General features: G+C 39.7%; 1 protein-coding gene across 2 annotated transcripts in view; it reads left to right on the top strand.

Annotated features, from left to right (window-relative positions):
• Plcb1 (phospholipase C beta 1) overlaps positions 1–18768 on the top strand; it is a 648366-nt gene that overhangs the window by 409612 nt on the left and 219986 nt on the right. For both annotated transcript variants that reach the window (XM_051183312.1, XM_051183313.1), the window contains exon 4: positions 3974–4111. In XM_051183312.1, the coding sequence (XP_051039269.1) occupies positions 3974–4111 (138 nt within the window). The remainder of the gene's footprint in view (positions 1–3973; positions 4112–18768) is intronic.

Raw genomic sequence — 18768 nt, 5'->3', positions numbered from 1 at the left:
AACATTGTATTAAGTGCTAAGGACAGAATTTTAGTCATATAAAAAGTGTTGAAAAAGCCTAAAATCTGATAAAGATATATTTCATGAGGATGAACAATAAACAATTAAGATAGATTGTTTTCTGTGCCAAACAAATTATTTTTGATACCTAAGTATCCAGAGATGCATTGTTTTGCAAAAGTCTGACTTATAAATAAAATAATTTTTCTTTAGAAATCACATCAAGTAGTGAAGATTAAACCAACATTGATTCTTTTAAAAAATCTTATGTTTAATTTTCCATCTGTCCCTGACATTCTAAATTATATAATTAAATAATTGCATCACACTTAAGTCCACCTTTCTTAAGTGTAGAACAGTCTTTACTTCTCCAAAAGCCAATTACAACTAACAGATATCACCAAGAGCAAAACTCTACTTTCTTTAGATTGAACGTGAAGTCGTGTAATCGTAAGTGGAGAAAAAGTGGACTTGCATACCCAGACCACTTCTGTTTTGTAATTCTTACAGAAACAGAGATAACCTAGGGATTAAGTAAAAACTGCCAGGGTTCTTAGTTGTTCTGATTAGCTCCAACTGAAGAGACACAAGAAGTGTAGAAAGTAAGCCTTAATACCACCCACCCTCCCTGTGGAGGGGGAGTAGGGTGGGATGGGATGGGAGAGTAGTTGGGGGACATAGATGAAAGGGAGAGAAGGAGGGAAGGAGGGAGGGAGAGGGAACTGGGATTGAGATGTAATAAGAAAAAATAAATAATTAATTAAAAAAGAAAAGAAAGCCTTGAATAATAGCTGAAACATGTAAAATTCCAAACTCACCCCACCTCTTAGTTTTCCCTATATCCTTTGATACTCTTGGAAATGTTAAACAGCTTTACATGGCTGATGGATTGTTCTCCTCAAAAGCATCTACAGTCCACATATCCACATGTTTAAGTGCTCTGGAACCTGGGGGAGTTGAATTGTCTCTGGGAACCTAAAAGATTTTGAGACTCACATAAAGTTGCTTGGGAGAAAAGACAAGGCACAAAGTAACAAAGTAGTTCAGGCAAACTATTGGCAGAACTTTGTCCCTATTACAATTTTGATTTTGCCTGTTTTTTTTTTTTTTTTTTTTTTTTTTTTTTTTTTAAGAACACAATCACTCATTTTCCCTGACCTACAGTAATGTAGTCCAGAAGTATTCCAATTCGAGTCCTCTGTTCTCACTGAATAATTTTCATCTGTGAGGTCCCTGTCTGTAAAGACCATGCAGTTGGTGTTTCCAGGTTATTCCTTCTCACAATCTGGTAATCTAAAACTGGTGGGGATAGCCTGTGGTATTTGAAGAGATGGGCATCATTATCAGCATGCACCTCATGTGTAGATATACTAAGAAATGAGTCATGTTCCACATTGATATGTTGTGGTATTAGTACTGAGGGAGTTAAAATGAGCAATGGTCTAAGAGAAAGTCTAAAATATCATACTCCAAAATGAAAAAAAAATCAATATTAGAACACAACTTTCTTGTTAGATATTTTAAATCATTTCTCACTTTGTATCCTGAATGACATGATTTTAAGTTATCAGAATTTCTATTGATAAAACATACCTGTAATCTAATAATATATCTCTAATTACCTCCTAGTATTTTTACAAAAAATCATTTAAAAATTTATGTTAGAAATGTGAACACTTCCTGATAGACTCACCAGTGTTCAAGTTCAGTTATGAATTCCTGTTTCACACTTTGCTTCATCCACCCAAGCCCAGACACCAACTCTAATTACAGAAAGACCAAGGGCCTTTTAAAATGTGTATCAACAGCTGTCAGTAGTAAAACTTGCAAAGATGATGTGTTTCTTCTCAAATTCTTGCTAACTATATCTCGTAGAACTACTGTTCATATCGGAATTCTGGAATTATTTTCTATGTAGGCACCTCCTTTGGAGAGACTTTACATGCCTCTAGCTCCTCCTCTATTTCAGTAATAAGTCACATGGACCTCTGACCCCCACACCTATTCCCTGCAGTCCCAGGAAGTGGAAACCCTTAATCAAGAGCAGTTTAGTGAGTAAACGAAAGAGTTTTTACTGCACAGGATAATTATGCGAGTTTTAGTTGGTTTCTGAGAACTGTTATTCTCTTCCACAAACGCAAGTATTGATCAAACAAACACACTTAACTCCTAAACTTGCCTCCATGGTGTCTGAAAACTATGATGTAATTAGCCATTTCTCAGAAGAGCTGGTGGTGTCCAGCTAATTTGCTTAAGCATGCTTTTCTAATCTTCTGTTGAGTCTAGAATGCTGAAATCCACCACTTTGTGATCTTCATTTGGGAGTTACTTAACTTCTCCTTTTGTGGGTTATAGAATCGATAACTTTGAGGGAAGCAACTATCTCTACCCAGGAGGGTTCACAGGGCTTGATAGGCTCTCATCTTGTCAGGAAATTAAAATCTTCAGCTCTACTTGGCAAGCTTGGAAATAAGGCGTCTTTCTCCATAACATATCCAAAAATGTGCCTCTTAATGCAGCCACACAGGACGAAGTTTTATTAAGTGAAGAGAGAACTAATGGTATCAACTGAGTAACTTATCTGGAAAGGTTTTGCTTGATTTTATTCTGTTTTGGTTTTATGTTTTAATTCATACTTTCTTTGCAAGCTCTTATAAAACCCTCAGAAGGAGGCCAGAATAACTGAGCCTCAGTAATCAAGCCCTGTTGGCCTGGTGTTTTGCTAAATAAAAAGAAAGGCAAGCGTGGTCTTACTCAGAAGCTGGCAGCAAATTTGCTAAGTGATTGATTTGATGCTAATTTTCTGCATGGACTGAAAAGTCCTACGGGGCCTGTCCTATGGGAGGAAAATAAATGCAGCCAAGTTGACTAAGCCCTATTTTCAGTTTTATTTTGAGTTCTGTGAGTTTGGAAACTTCCATTTCCCAGAAAAAGAAAAGAAAAGAAAAAAAAAAAAAGAAAAAAAAGAAAAAACTGTATTTCCAAGGGATACTTACTCATAGTGTTCCCAAAGAATGAGGCTTGCTCAGAAAACGATGGCAGGCATCCCTATATCCTAGAACACACTGAATGAGAGACTTAAGCTATCTTTCTCAAAGCTCACCCTGACAACTTTTCTCTTTTCATCTGTACTCAGTGCTGAGGAAGGGCTATGGCAAGAGGCTTGGTCATGTTTCCACCCCAGGTATCTTTCTGCCATTGTAACAGATACTGGAGACTATTGGTTTACATGGACCAAAAGCTAATTTCAGGTCATGTTTTAGAATTCCATTCTATGCCTGGGAAGACCTATTGCTTCTGAGTATCTAGTGGGTGAAATGAGGGACAGCACATCTCACAAAAGCAGACACACAGCAAACCCATTCTTTCCCTGACCCAGAAGGACTAAAGGAGGGGAAGAAGAGAGCTACAGGACTCGGTATTGCCTTCACAGGGATGGCCCCAATGATCAGAAAGCTCCAGCCAAGCATCCCACCTTCACCCCCTAACTTTGGACCACTTTCCAATAGTACCAACTCTTAGCTTCTTGAGGCTTTTTAATTATTTAGACTGTAGTAAGCATAAACACTTTTATTCCACAAGAATTTCCTTTTTTATTTGCTTTGTTTTGTTTGTTTGTTTGTTTTAACATGTCCATGAATGGAGGAGAAAGATGAGATTTTTCATTTCTGTGTGTAATTCATCAGATGACTGAAGGAAATAAAAGGAGAATTCTAACTCATACAGATGTGTTGTAGGATGGCTGTATGATAGAAAGGGCACTTCACTGAAAACCACTGGTCTTGAATGGGAGAGTCTTCCCCCACAGCTTGTTGGCAAGCAACCTACCTCTCTAGTCACCATAGAATGGAATACTTTCATTCATACAACTTCTTCTTAGGAAAAGGCCGTTCTACTTCTAGTTCATTTAAAGGTATACTGCCAAGCTAGAATCTCTCCTTATAGTCTACTCTTTTAAACATTTCTTATCCAGGACCCCAAGTTACGTGAACTTCTGGATGTTGGGAACATCGGGCACTTGGAGCAGCGCATGATCACAGTGGTGTATGGGCCTGACCTGGTGAACATCTCTCACTTGAATCTTGTGGCTTTCCAAGAGGAAGTGGCCAAGGTACGGTAGGTGGGGATATTGAAAACTTTTGCCCCCATCTGATTTCTAGTGATATTGTTTAACACCTGTGGAAGGTGTTCATATTTAATATTTAGTTTGGGTTAAATGTTTATCTAAAAATATTATTCAGCTACCAAGTATGCATGCATTTAAAACATTTTTTCAATAATAGCATCTATATTCAGTAAAAAGAGATTGTTTTCATTAGGAATAGGGCATTAGATAAAATTCTTTGAAAAGCACAATGTAGATGAAACCACAGTTTATTTTACCTGGTGAATCCTTTCCTTCTGTCTGGACTTTGATCCTGTCACCATTTCTAACTCCATTTCCATTCTTAATTCTCCCACTGAAGATGTTCAGCTTCATCACACTTTTAAACTGGTTTCCCCCATATACCACACAGATTACCAGCAGTTGTGGAGTAGTTATTTAATTAGTATGTGAAATAAGAGGTACATTTTAAATAAAAATTTAAGTAGTATTTATTTAGCTATAGACTAGAAAGTTGATTTTAAAACAGGGTTTCCCTTAGTAACTAATTATTATTCTACTTAAAAAGTGGGCCTTCCAGGTGTACACAGAAAGACCGAGAATACATGCACTCAAGAAACTATAAATTCTAAGACTCCCTAGACTCAAATGTGACACTTGTTCAAGAGGAGTGGTTCTCAACCTTCCCAATTCTATAACCCTTCAATACAATTCCTCATATTATGGTGACCCCGACCATAAAATTATTTAATTTCTACTTCATAACTGTAATTTTGCTGCTGTTGCGGATTGTAATCTAAGAATCTGATATTCAGGATGTCTGTATGTGACCCCTCAAAGGGATCACATCCCATAGGTTGAGAACTGCTGTTCTAGAACGACCATTTGGAATGGACTGAAATGAGCACATTTTAAAGAAGGGCCCTCACCCCCATCCGTGTTTATACTTTGTGGTACAGAACATTAGTGTCTTTCAATTTCCTTCAAGGGTTAAGAACACTAAGAATGCTTGGGGGTCTGTATATCATTTGTGTACCCTCACAGAGCTCGCAAGTCACACATGACAGCTACATAGTCACTCCAGTTCAGGGTGTGTTGTCAGGGGCCTTGTGGTCTATAATTGTCTCATCTTTAGTACTCTGACAATTGTATGAGTTACAACGGAACATGTTGGCCTGCTCCATCATCTATCAATGATTTTTGGCAGGGGTTTATTTCTGATCATTTCTGTAGCATCAACCTCAGCCTTTACAACAGAATGAATAAAATGCCAACCAAATATATCACTCTGGTGTGTTGAAAACTATGTTTTCCAGGTGTGTTAAAACCTAATCTGTTTTCTCTGTGTAACAGCAGAGTATAATTTACACTTGGAGAAAGTACAGCACGAGGAACTCTGCCCTGGTTGGCATCATCCTTGCCCTGACTTCCCCCCTATTTTAGAGTCCTGTCACTAACTCACTGAGTTGCATAATCTCATTTCTCAGTATGGAATGAGGTGGTGGACAATGGATGACTGCAGGAAAACAAACGCTAAGTATTCATAAAATATCAAAATTTTCTCTCTCCCAATACACCTGCAGTCCCCTTTCTAAAATGACCAGTCTTGATGTTTGTATATTTCTAATGAAGATATTAATAAATGTTATGTCCAGGCAGGTCTTTACTGAGATCAAATGTAGACCTACTTGTATTGCATACCAATCTTCTGGTGCTTTAAATCTTTGTGTAGTTGTATTTTAAAATGTTCAAGTTCCCTTTCTCTGTGTTTCCCACACAACAATTTCCCAAAGATTTAAATTTCTAAACCCATTATGGTCCCCATCAATATGGTATCTGCAAAAGCTGTTTTGTTTTTGTTGTTTAATTAAAAATTTGCAGATACCATTTTACTTATAAAGTATATTTTCCATATTTCTGGCTGTTAACATTTTCTTAGTTCATCACAGCTTGCATTTTCTCTCAGGAGTCTTGCATAGCACTAGGAAAGCATGTACCATTGAATACACAAAAAAGAAATAAAAAAGGAAAGGAAATAACTGCTTCTAGGTAAGGTGGAACCAGAGTTTATTGCAGATAAAAGGAAGAGCGTAGCCCAGAAGTAGAAATATCTGGGAGACTCCAAAGTGGACATGACTCTGAGCCATGTGAGCAGAGGTGGGAAGGGAGATGAGAGAGGGTAACCAAGTGTAGCAGCCAAAAGAGCAAAGGTTAAAAAAAGGGGGGATAGCAAAAATGCCTGGATTATATAGGGAAGGGCAGCCCAACCCCTGGGCTGGAGAGTTGGGGTAGAGTGTGGAGGGATGCTAGGAGAACCTGGTTGCCAGGTCTGCTTTGATATGTTAAATAGGCACTTCAGTCTTTTGTCCCAGTGTTTGAGACCTAATAGTCCTGATGTTGGATGCACAGTAGAACCTGATTTCCTCTGAAAGTTGAGTGCTGTCAGACTTTGTTTACAAGTAGACATCAGCTTACGGTGGGACTCTTTCCTGTGTCAGACGCACGTCCAATTTTAGGGCTTCATCTATGAACAAGGCCATTTCCTCCGGTAGTCTATTAAAGAAATCACCAGCTAACTCAGAGTGACGTTTTGAGCACCACATGACTTATGCCAGATAACACTGAGTACAGAAAAATAAAGCAGGAGGCCTGAGAAGGTAAGGGGTGGAGGAGGAACTGTTCTCTTAATGAGCCAGCCAGGAAAGGCCAATCGGTTTCTGAAGGAAGCTGCTCCCTTGGAACACTAGCATAGATACAATTCCAGATTTGATGAAGTTAGTTGTTTTCTTGTTTGTTTTTACTTGTTGTTTTTGAGACCAGATTATACTCTAGTGAGGGCTAGTCTGACCTCACATCTTGAGTTTTCTCCATAGCCCATACTGCCCTCAAACTTGTAGCTAGCCTGTACATCCTCAGAAGTGCTCAACTAGAGTTGTGTACCACTGGGCTGGCTGAAACTGAATTTTTAATTTAGTCCTTAAGAAAATTGGATCCTTTGAGAGACAGACATGCAACTTCCCTCTGTGGCTGGACTTAGACCATAGTGTCTCTTACAGTTAAATAACAATCACATCCTCTTCACACAGCCTCACTCACCAGCCTTCCTGTGCCACAACAATCAGCTCCACTCCTGGGGTTCAGTGAGTCTGAGAAATAGGAATGTAAGTTATGCTGTTCTCTACACATCCATGTTGTCCAGAAGGCAATGGCCACGTTATGTTTGCTATCACTTGGCACTATAGGACTTCATCTCACCTACCTGATATGATCAAGGCCATGTATCTTTACTCTCTTACTTTGACTCCCAGTGAACTTTCATTCATAATTAATTGCAAGGGAGCAGGTATCCACTAAGTAAATGAAAACAAAAAATGAAAAGAATAAAAAACTCTATAATAAATGTGTCTGCATTGTCATCTGAGTAAAAGCCTGGGCAAGATAACTTTATGGAGCACACTTAGTTTTTAGACATCTTACCTTGACAGTCTTCCTCGAAAACCTCCAAAATGTCAATCACCAGCCTTATTCAGAGGCAAATTTCCAGCGACCATCATTGCTGTTTTCATGGCTCCAACCTCTTCCATTCTAATGTAGAACTTGGACTCAAGCACAGTTGTCACACCTCCTTGTTCTATTTTCAGTATCACCTCTACACACAGGTGCTCTCTGACTTTTTCTAGTAGTCTAGAAGAGCCTTTAGTTCTCCCAAGTTTTGGTGCAGTCTTCTTTGGGATTCCCTACCATGAAGAGGTGCTGTAATACTCAGCATCCCAGTTCATTTATCAGTTAACTGTTATAACAGCCTCAGCCACAAAGGACAGTCATTCATCATCAGAGAGTGCATAGGCTACATACAGGTTGTAGGCTTACATCTGAGCAGGGCCTTATAGATGTGTTAATAACTACACCGCACAGAAGTAAGGCAGAGAAGATTGGGGTTGGGGGAGCCTCCTGACAATCTCCAGAGGCTATTCTCCTCAGTGCAGCTACTCTAGCTTCTACCAATTGTGAACCAGTAGGTATAAAACTTGACTGTGGTCAGAACCACCAGAGAGGCTTATTGAAAAGCTGGGTACACAGTCCCACCCAGGAGGTCTGGGATAGACTCTGAGTATCTGCATGTCTAACAAGTTCCCAGGAGATTGAATCCTGCTGATCTGAGCATTGCACTCTAGTGCTGACTGACCTCTTAGTTCAGTTCCAAAAGGAGCCAGAGAATCCAGATAAGATGTTAAATATAGACGCCAGTTGTTTTCACATATCATGTTAGACAAACAAATACAGCTATGAGCTGGATGTCATTTAGGGACGTCTGTTGGCAGCTTTTCAGTCTAGATTCATATTAAGGAAGAAAAACATTGCACTGAATAGAATCTCAGGTCTTGACCTCTAAGCACAATGGGGAGAGCCTATCATCCTATTTAGTAGAGCCAAATTGACATTCTTAAGCAAATGTGTACACTCTCTAACTTCCAAACATTTCCCAGAGTCTTTAGGATACCTAAGAAATATTGCTTCTTTGCATGACACTTTTCAAGAAACAGAGTCATCTAGCCCCCTTAATGGCCATTGTGGCAATTTGCAAAGTTTTCTTTAATAATGACTTACTTGTGCCTCCAGTAAGATCATCTTTTTAAGCTAGTATCTCCATGAGCTGTGGGTGAGAATAACATGAAGTAACATCTTTTCCATGATGCCTTTAGTCTCCCATTTCTGAGCACGTAAGGAAAATTAAAGATGGGGTAGAGGAGGCACAGAATATGATGTAAGTAGAGCAAATCCAAAAGTCAAGAAGAACATGAACACTGCTCAGTGTTCCACAAGGTCACCTTTCAAATTTCAACCCATTAGTTGAACAAATGCAAAGTGAGCAATAGAACTGTTGTTGAGGAGACAAATTCAGGCTATTGTATTGCTAGAGAAAACAAGATCATTGTAAATGAAATATTTCTCCAGCATGAAGGCTGTTTTTGCTTACTGTAGGGAAGAAATCAGCAGAGGAAAGAATCCATATCAATAAGTTCTGAAATTAGGGATAAGAAAGAACACAGCAAAGGGACAAAAATGCTTAAGGTATCTGCAGACATGAAATCTCATCCACACTCTACCAACAAATGGGTATTAGCCTTGAAGTCCCTTAACAATTTGTGTGAGTTTTTCATCCATTAAGGGAAGATGTTGGGATCATTCACCATTGACTTATTCATTAGTTGCAGTAAGCTTTGCACAATGTCCCAAGCTCTGTTGTTCCTGAGGAACAAAATGAAGACCATTTACCATATGGAACAGGAATTCCAGCTAGGGACAGACAATCAACAACATAAAGAAATTAGGAAGTGAATAGTGGGGTCAACACAAAAGAAGTGGAGTGTTGGAAAGTTAGGAGTGTTGAAAAGTGACATTGTATAGATTGGTCCCACCAAACATCTCTATTACCTAGGAAACAGGGTTTCCTTGTTAGTCTTCAACCTTCTTAATTAAAAAAAAAATTAAAAGCTGATTCAGAAGGTGGCTTGGGGAGGATTTTATAGATTTTGAGAGAGACTTCACATTATAGACAAGCTGAAATCCTGGAGGAGGCAGATGGAAAAGATGACGACAGTCATTCGGTTTGCAATGGAGTCAGAAAACATCCCCCATGGAGGGCTTGGTAAGGTTGTAGCTTCAAGAAAAGAGTGAAAAAGCCTAAAGAGCCAGGGAAAGCATGCTTAGGATTTTTGTTGGTTTGTTTTTGTTTTAATTTTTATATTTTTGGCAAGTATCTAAAGGAAAGCAAGATAGGAAGAAGGGAAAGGATGGGACTGGATATGAGTACAGGCTGTTCTTACAGAGGACCTGGGTTCAGTTCCTAGCACTCACATGGTGATTCACAACCACCTGTAGCTGTAGGTCCAAGGGATCCAACACCCTCTTCTGAACAACTCAGGTACCAGGCAGATAACTGGTACACAGTTAGACATACTAACACCCGTACACATAAAATATTTTTTCAGAAAGAAGTAAAAGAAAAAGTTATATAGTTTGGTGGTTAGGTCTCAGAAAAGCAGAAAGACTGTGATGGGAGCACTGCAAGGGTCTGCACCAGCGCAGAGGCTTCTGGGAAAGAAGAGCCCTTTACCTATTGATGATAATCCTCCTGTCTTAGGGTGTAGACTCCTGGCCAGATGATTGATAGTCAGTCGCAGATGCATTAATCCTCAAGAGAGGACAGCTTAGTCTATAATGTTTTGAGTAGTGTAATTATCAGATCTCCACTTAAGCCAAGAGATATCTCGAACTTGGATTCTGTTTTGCCTAAGGAGAAGTTACTTTGTCTTGATGGGCCTCAAGGAAGTCTCAACACCTCTGCCTTCTCATAAAGTAATTTAAATCCTGAGGGACAGCTTCTTTATTGTGTTACCAGGAAACATGGATTAGGGGCCAAAGTCAACCTGAAGTGGTTTATACTCAGTGACCTCCAAGGCTATTAATCCCTGCAATGCCTATGAGTAGATGGTTCCTCAGCAAAGATTTGAATCATTGGAAGGAATAGGACCAAACTATATTTAGAGATAGAATATTCCAGACAGACAAAGTATAAAATCCTCCAGCAAGATAGTGGCTGATATGTCTGGAGTAAGCACAGATTACCTGCAGCAGGGACAAAGACAGCAAGGCTGAGAGAACATCATAGCAGGAAGACTCTGACTTCTACTCTGAGTGGATTCGAAATCATCGGGGAGTTCTGAACTGAGAACAGATAGCATCTGACTTGGGTTTGTTCTGTAATAGACTAGGATACAGGGAGAAGAAAACAATGGGGGGAAAACAGATCTCTTAACAAACTCTGGAATATTCCAAGTGAACTGCCAGTTATTTAAGTGAAGGGGAAATTTAAGAGGTGGCCTAAAACTCCCTAATTGAAAGCAAGAACCAACAGCAGATACCTATATAACATATTTATAAGTTTATAAGAGAAAGAAATCAAAGTTGTTGTTAGGATTTTGTGTCAGGGAAGAAAGAAGTATCCCTTACTATGTCAGAGGTTCAGTTTTGGTCACATGCAGTTTGGGATTATAGAAAATCCTGTTGGAGATAATAAGTGGGAGCTCATTCTACAGGCCCAAGGTTGAACAACAAATGTGACATGTAAACTTCTTGAAGATATTAGATAAGTAATAGCACCTAAAATTATCATGAAACTTAATGAAGCTGGATAAAAGATCAACTGGAGAGTTACCCTGGATGGAAAAGGTAGCTGACCTCAGAGTCACTTGAACATCACACAAGAGTCAGAAATAAAAGAAGCTAAGAAGGAGCAGCCATCCAGGCAGCAAGCATTCATGTGTGTCAAGGAACTCAGGTGAAAAAAAGCATTTCAAGTGTGAATGAGAGATCAACTGTGCCATTGATGCTCACAGTTCCAAGTCAGACAAAGGCCAAAAATTGACAACTGGATCTAATGACACAAGGGTCACTGTAGCATTGTTAGGGCAACCTCAGTGGAGTCTCTGGTTCAAATCCCTGATAAGAATAACGATGGGGATTCAGAAGGAGACAGGTAATGAAATCAAAATCAGTTTCCTTCTTGACATGTCATGATGTAACGTGCAGTAGGGACATGGGAAAGCTCCTAAGGAAGGGAAGGAAAGTGAGGACAGGGTGCCTTTAAGGTATGAGAAACAATACCATCTTTTATAGTGGTGGTTCTGGTCTTGTAAAGGAAACCCAAGAGCTCATGTAGGTGAGTAGACGAGAAAAATAAGATTTGGTATAGGATTTGAGAAAGTTAAGCCTGGGGCCAAACTGAACTAACACTCTGCTTTTATAAGTGAGGTTTTATTGGAACATAGCAACTCCCAGTTGCTTCCATATTGTCTAGGGATGCTTTTACATGACAAGAGGTGAGTTGTTATGCTGTAAACCATAAAAGCAGCCAAAATTAAAAATACTACTGTTTGATCCCAAACTCCAAACTGCTCATGCCTAGCCTGGTGTGATGGCTCAGTAGATAAAGGTGCTTGCCATTGACCCTGAAAACCTGTATTTGCTATCCAGAATCCACATGATGAAAAAGAAAACTAGTTCCCACAAGTTGTCCTCTGACTTTCACATATGCACTGTGGCATGTACATGTACACAATATAACAAAATCCATACATATACACACATGCAAAACACATAAGTACATACATGTAACCACACATATACACACATTTATACACACTTTACAACACATATACACATAATACATGCACACATGTATACATAAAATACATACATACAACACATACTTACACACATGTATACAACACATTCCACAACACATACATACACACATGCACACACATAGTGTGGGAGAGGGACTGCTCATATCCTCTTGCTTAGGTGGGAGTGATGGGCACTTTGCACAGATGAATAACCAGAGTGCACTCACATTCCTAGCAGCAGAACAAAGTGTAGAAGAAATTCTCATTGCCTTGATTTTCTTATCACCCAAGGCGAATTTTAGTCAGCAGTCACTCTGAGAACAATGAGTATTTGATTTCTCAAGCATTTTTCTTCACTGGTTAGTGGATTCCTCTAAAGACCTATCTGGTGAGGTTACTGTGGACTGTAAAAGGTGGGTCATTTACATCTACCCACAAAATTCCTGTCATTTAGAGTAATAATCTGTCTGACTCATCGGATCAAATTTTCTGTTGGCCAGTGTGTCTGAAGAGAAAATAGTTTTATAGTTTTCTTCTGCCTACTGCCATTCTTCTCCCCAACCCCAACACAAAATTTCTCTGTATTGCTTTGGAGCCTGTCCTGGAACTCACTCTGTAGACCAGGCTGGCCTCAAACTCACAGTGACCTGCCTTGCCTCTGCCTCCCTAGTGCAGGGATCAAAGGCATGTGTCACCACTGCCTGGCTCCCACTGCCATTCTTTATTCTGCATCCTGTTCATCTCTCAGGGAGTGGCAGAGAAACTGCCTTCTAGGTGTGTCCACTACTGTGTCCTGATCGCATGTAATGTATCAGTATCCGGTATGCTGCAAACTGTGAAGTGCTGAGCCAGAGGCAGCCCATCTCATCATTGCCATATGCTGGTGTCCACCTTCAGGGCTCCGGGACCTGGATTACAACTGCTATGAGAACATTCATTTCCCTGAGAAGCTGAACCAGTAATGAAATCGGTTCTGGAATTTAGCCCAGAGGAATCCCACTATGAAAAGGAAACAAAGGCACCGCCTCACTGTTTTGCATTTAGAAAGCCAAATGTTTTCTGGCATGTTTACCTTTGGGTCTAGTGAGCTCCTACTCTAATCATCTGTGGTAAAACCTCTAGAGTTGATGTTCTAGGAAGCCTGGTGCTTGTGGTCTAAGGAGAAGTGGGCCTTAAATGGGATGCTTGAGCGGCAATGAAACAGGAGACTCATCTCCTTGCCTATCCTCTGATTCCTGTGCCATGAAATTTATAAGGTCCTCTGTCACCTGAGAAGCAGGACTTGAGGTCCAGCATCTGATACTAAATTATTGGCCATACTGGTGGGCCCCCTTGTAAGTCTATTGCTAATCACCATCTATTTTGGCAGACTTCAGCCTTAAAGTTGCTCTATTCTGTTGCGAAGCTGTGCTTTCAGCTTCTTTTGAGCCCAACGGTTTGAGACCGAGATGTCCAATAATTGCCATGAGGGGGAAATTGTATGTTGCTTAAATGCACAGGCATTGGCAAATACTGCTGTTGTAAAGCTGCCTTTAGCACTAAATCCTTTTAGACATTTACAAAAGGACAAAATGAAACACATTCATTTCCACACAGCCATACTTATGGTTACTAAGCACCTGGAAAAGTGCTCATATTCTGACCAAACCTTGGGAGACTTTTGAACAGGAAGCACGCCCTATTACTAGCACCCAAATTTAAAGCCAATAGATAAAACCCAGTATCATCAGGATCCCAGGCATCTTCTCTTCTAACAGCCCATATTTGGCTTATTACATTGATCTGTTTTACCTATTTCCAAAATATCTGTAAACGGCTTCATGGAGTGTAACCATTTGGTCTATCTTCTATCATTCCAGAATTACCATTTAGTTCTCTGTTTATGAGTAGAATTCATAATTCTACTCTTATTTCTACTCACTCTTTGTTACATAGTATTCTGTACTTTCTGCTAAAGTTGACAGACATCCTGACAGTTCCTAATTTAGGGTAATTACCATAGTGAAGCCACATAGCTGTCTTTCCTGGGAGCAAATACTGCAAAGTATATTTGCTGGTTACAGATTTTTCTGTTCTGCCTTAATAGATATGGTTAATTTCCATCTACGTTTTTAAATGTCATTACATACACATATAAACACACACACACACACACACAGAGAGAGAGAGAGAGAGAGAGAGAGAGAGAGAGAGAATGTGTTCTTTAAAACACATTGTGTGCACCAAACATAAGTCTCAAGTATCTCCGCTTTTGCAAGCGGAACCTCTGCCACTCTGTCTTGGAGAATTTAATTCACTTATTTGAAGATTACGATGTGAGATATCCTGGAAACTTACTTAACTTCATCTACATCCATTGTTTGCCCACCACATGGCAGCTCTCTGCCCCTTCTAACCCTCATCTCTCCCTCACCTTCCTCCTCCAGGCAGTTTTATCCAGACAGGTCCTAGTGATAGTCACCTACCTGCTTTTCTATAAACTCCTCTTTACTTTCCAGCTCTACCCATCTTTCTGTGGATGGTCTAGGCATAACTTGAGATTTACAGTCTCCTTTTCTGGCCAAAGAGCTGAAGGACGCTTTGATTGTCCTCTCTGCTTTGCCAAAAATGCCACCATGTTTCATTTATTACTCTGGAATTGCATTCTGGTGTTTTTTAATGCAGCGCCCTAGATATATGAGCCAGTGAGAGCAAAACAGCGCAACTAGGTCACTCTTGGTTTATAAGAATCTAGTTCAGTATTGGCATGTGATAGATAGATGAGCAGGGAGTGTCTTTATTGGAGGGGGAGGATGAAAGAAAGGAAGGATAGAAGAAAGAAAGGAAAGAAGAAAGAAAGAAAGAAAGAAAGAAAGAAAGAAAGGTTGGAGAGAGGAAGTGATAAAGGAAAGGAGGCATTTGAGCTATTGAGAACAACTAGTAGATCACATAAAATATCAAGGCCCTGGAGGCTTTGAGCATCATGGACTCTAATGATCTCATCCTTCAGGGTGGAAGAAATTGAGGTCCCTCTCTTAGATGATTGTTTCAAGCTTCCTCCCATGGAATGTTCCTAAGATTTATAATTTGCAAAAATTTTCAATAGGAAGACATGGTTGGTATCAATTACAATGACTACCATTCTTCTAAATGTCCCCAAACTTAACCTGTTCCCACAGAGAACCTCTGTTCTTCTTGCCTGTATACCCATCAGTCACTTTACACTTTTTCAAATATGAAAGTAAGCTTCTGCTTCCTAGAAGTTGACACCTTAAAGCTAAAGAAATGAGAGAAGTTGATACTTGGAAGGGACTCTTTTTGTTTGTTTGTTTGTTTAAGAAAAAAATTTAGCTAGGCACAGAGGTGCACACCTATAATCCTAGCACTTAGGAGCTAAGATAGGGGATATACATAAGTTCAAGACCTGAACTACAATAACAGACAAATAAATACAAGAAGAGGGAAGAAGAGAAGGAAAATTAAAATCAATGAAGTGAAATTGTCCATTAAGGAGGATAGTTGAAGAGACCTGCCAAACCAATTCTGGGCCATTAGAACTCGATGCATACATAAAAAGTTTTCCAGATTTTCATTGACAATTTTCAAAATCAATAGTATTATGTTTTACACTAATCCCCAAAGATAAAACTTATATTTATTTTTATTATGGGAAAATTTACATTGAGGTAAAGACTTATAAAGTCATATATATACTCTTCAAATTATACAGTTTATTTTCATCTCGGGAACAAATTTGTGATAAGTAGTCAGTCACCAAACTTTGAATTTTCTTTAGATTAAGGAAAATGAAAAGGTGACATAAATGATACTCCACAATTTGTTTAGGGATATAAGGGACACTGTGTATAACTTCGTTACTGATAATGCATATGCCAAAAGTGACTGTTGGGAAACATAGCATAAAGATACTTTACTTATTGTATTTTATGACTTCCTCATTTTTTATTAATTCTGACCTTCTGGTTTAAACAACCCGTGCCCACATCATCTTCAGCTGTCATCTACCAATCAGAACACAGGCTAAGCTCAATCTACTGTACTCCTTTTTCTGATAGCTATGGGGGTCTGTTACTGACAAATACAGTTTTCCCCACGCTCTATACCTGAGTTTTGCAGGAGTATTAGTCAGATAAATCCTGAATTTTACGTTGTGAAAATGTCACCCACCTAGAACACTCTTACAAAATTTTAAAATCTCAGAAGTCAGAAAGAGAGTCACAATAAAAAGAGAAGAAGGGGCAATTTGGATCCATCTCTCCCTCACTCACTGAAAAGCCACAGCACCTGTCATGCTGGGACTATGGAAAAAAGCACCCAGTGCCTTCTGTCCTTCAAGCCTTTTTCTGCATGTGTTAAACAGGAGCTGCTTGGAGCCAGGCATGATCCTACATACAGACCTCTGAGCAAAAGTGAAGGGAAAATAGAAACATGGAAACAGAAATGATTGTTCTCTCCAACTGTGAGCTATCACATGTACAAGTTTTGCTGGCCCCAGAAATGCAAGAGAGAAAGCCAGCTCAGTTTTGTCATCTCTCCTCACCCATCCACCCCTGGGTGCAGAGTCAGGCTGCTTCTTCCCCTCTCCCTGTCATCCCTGGCTTCAGAGGCCCAGCAACTAAGTATGCCTTGAATGTGTTATCTAGAACCCAGGGCTTGGAGCAGACACGGTGATACAGAAAGAATAGAAGTAAAAGTAAATGAAAGGTAAAAGAATTTAAAATGAAGAAGAAGAGGAGGAGGAAGAGGAAGGAGGAGGAGGAAAAGAAGAAAGGGAGAGAGCAGAAGGAGAAAAAGGAGAGGGGGAAAGAAGAGAAAAGAGAAAGTCACTTGAGGTTTGGAGGGAAGAAGAGCTTAAAGACAATCTGACTTTGTCTCATGTTCCCCTCCATAGGTGAAGTCCTGGACAATAACAATTACTTGGCACCCTTTGAGAGAGGCTGGTGGCTCTGCCTTGATATCAGTCACTGTCTTGAAGAGGCAGCTAAGGGCTCCCAATGAGTAATCTACATACCACTAAAGATGAAAAGACTTTTTGAGAATAACTTACTAGTTTTTCTTTATATATATGTGTGTGTATTCCACCAATTAAATCAGTATTTAATTACCCACTGTTTGTCCTGCACTGCTTTGAGGGCAAAGGTTGGAGAAATAATGAAACATCAGACTAGGGAGTAGACTGACAGCAAAATACATCAGGGCAAGTGAAATGTAGAGAGGAATAGGGAGTGCTGAAGAGTTGGAGAACACTTTGTTTTTATACACATTGTTGAAAAAGGACCATGATGAGAGGATGCCAATAGATGAAAATGTAATGAAGATAAGGGAGACAAGATCCTGAGAAGGCCCAGCATGGTGGCAGGACACAGGAAACCAGTTTAGTGGAACACAGGCAATCCGTAGCAGCAGAGAATAACAATGTGTAGGATGAGAGGTGATGTTAGTTCAATGACATGTGGACTCTGTAAACATTATCTGCATTGTTGTGAATCGCCAAAGGATGGATTGGGTGTGCCATACTTTAACAGATCAGTCTGTTTCCAAGTGTGCAAACATGGAAGGAAGACTGATAATCAAGTACTTAGGCTGAAGTGTAAACAGAGATTAGATTCTGGATCTGTTTCCAAGAACAATTATTTTCTGATGTTTTTTGCTATATAATAGGAGACAAAGGAACACTAAGGATGATTACAGGGTTTTTGTTTTCTGGTTTTCTTTTTTAAAGACCAATTTGTAAACTTTTTATTTTTTTATGTATATGTAATATTATGTGTGTGGGTGTTCTTCATGTGTGTATGTGTGCCTGGTGACTCAGAGGGAGGAGAGAGGGCATTGGAGCCCCTGGGATTGGAGTTAACAGGTGGTTGTGAACCACCAAATGAGTGTTGGGAAGTAAACCTGGGTCTTCTGGGAGACCGGCCAGTGCTCTCAACCACAGAGCCATCTTTCCAGCCCCTGAATATGGACTATTAGTGGGATGCTTTATGTCCTTTTTGTCATGCTAAGTCTGCAGAAGTACTTTGTATTCATTTTTATACTCAATGCATCTTAGTGTCACAGTGCAGGTGTAGAATTTCCATTGGTTGGTGTATAGTTTCACTAAAGCAACAGAGTTGTGTTTAATGGAAAATTTTACACCCTTTCTGTTTGTTGACTTTATATTTCAATGAACTTGAAAGGAACAGCCCAGCTCCTTAGTCACACTCGTCACAAGTCAGGTACCTAGTGGCCTTAAACTTGCAGTGGCTCCTGTTTGCCCAAGCAGTGCAGGCTTGGAGCTTGTCATGGAGTTGGCCTTCATTCCTGGTTGGCTCTTGCCTTGCTTGGAGTCTGAACAGACTCCCTCAGAATAAAGATCATACATGCTCTGTAGCCTGGCACTCCTGGCCTTGGGTTTCTTGTCTGTAAAATGGTAATTTAAGCCATGTGTGGTGGTGTATACCTAAAGTTCCTGCACTTTGAAGGTGGAGGAAGTAA

Source organism: Phodopus roborovskii, unplaced genomic scaffold (assembly GCF_943737965.1).
Source record: "Phodopus roborovskii unplaced genomic scaffold, PHOROB, whole genome shotgun sequence".
NCBI lineage: Eukaryota > Metazoa > Chordata > Mammalia > Rodentia > Cricetidae > Phodopus > Phodopus roborovskii.
This window is presented reverse-complemented; position numbering and strand designations above follow the sequence as displayed.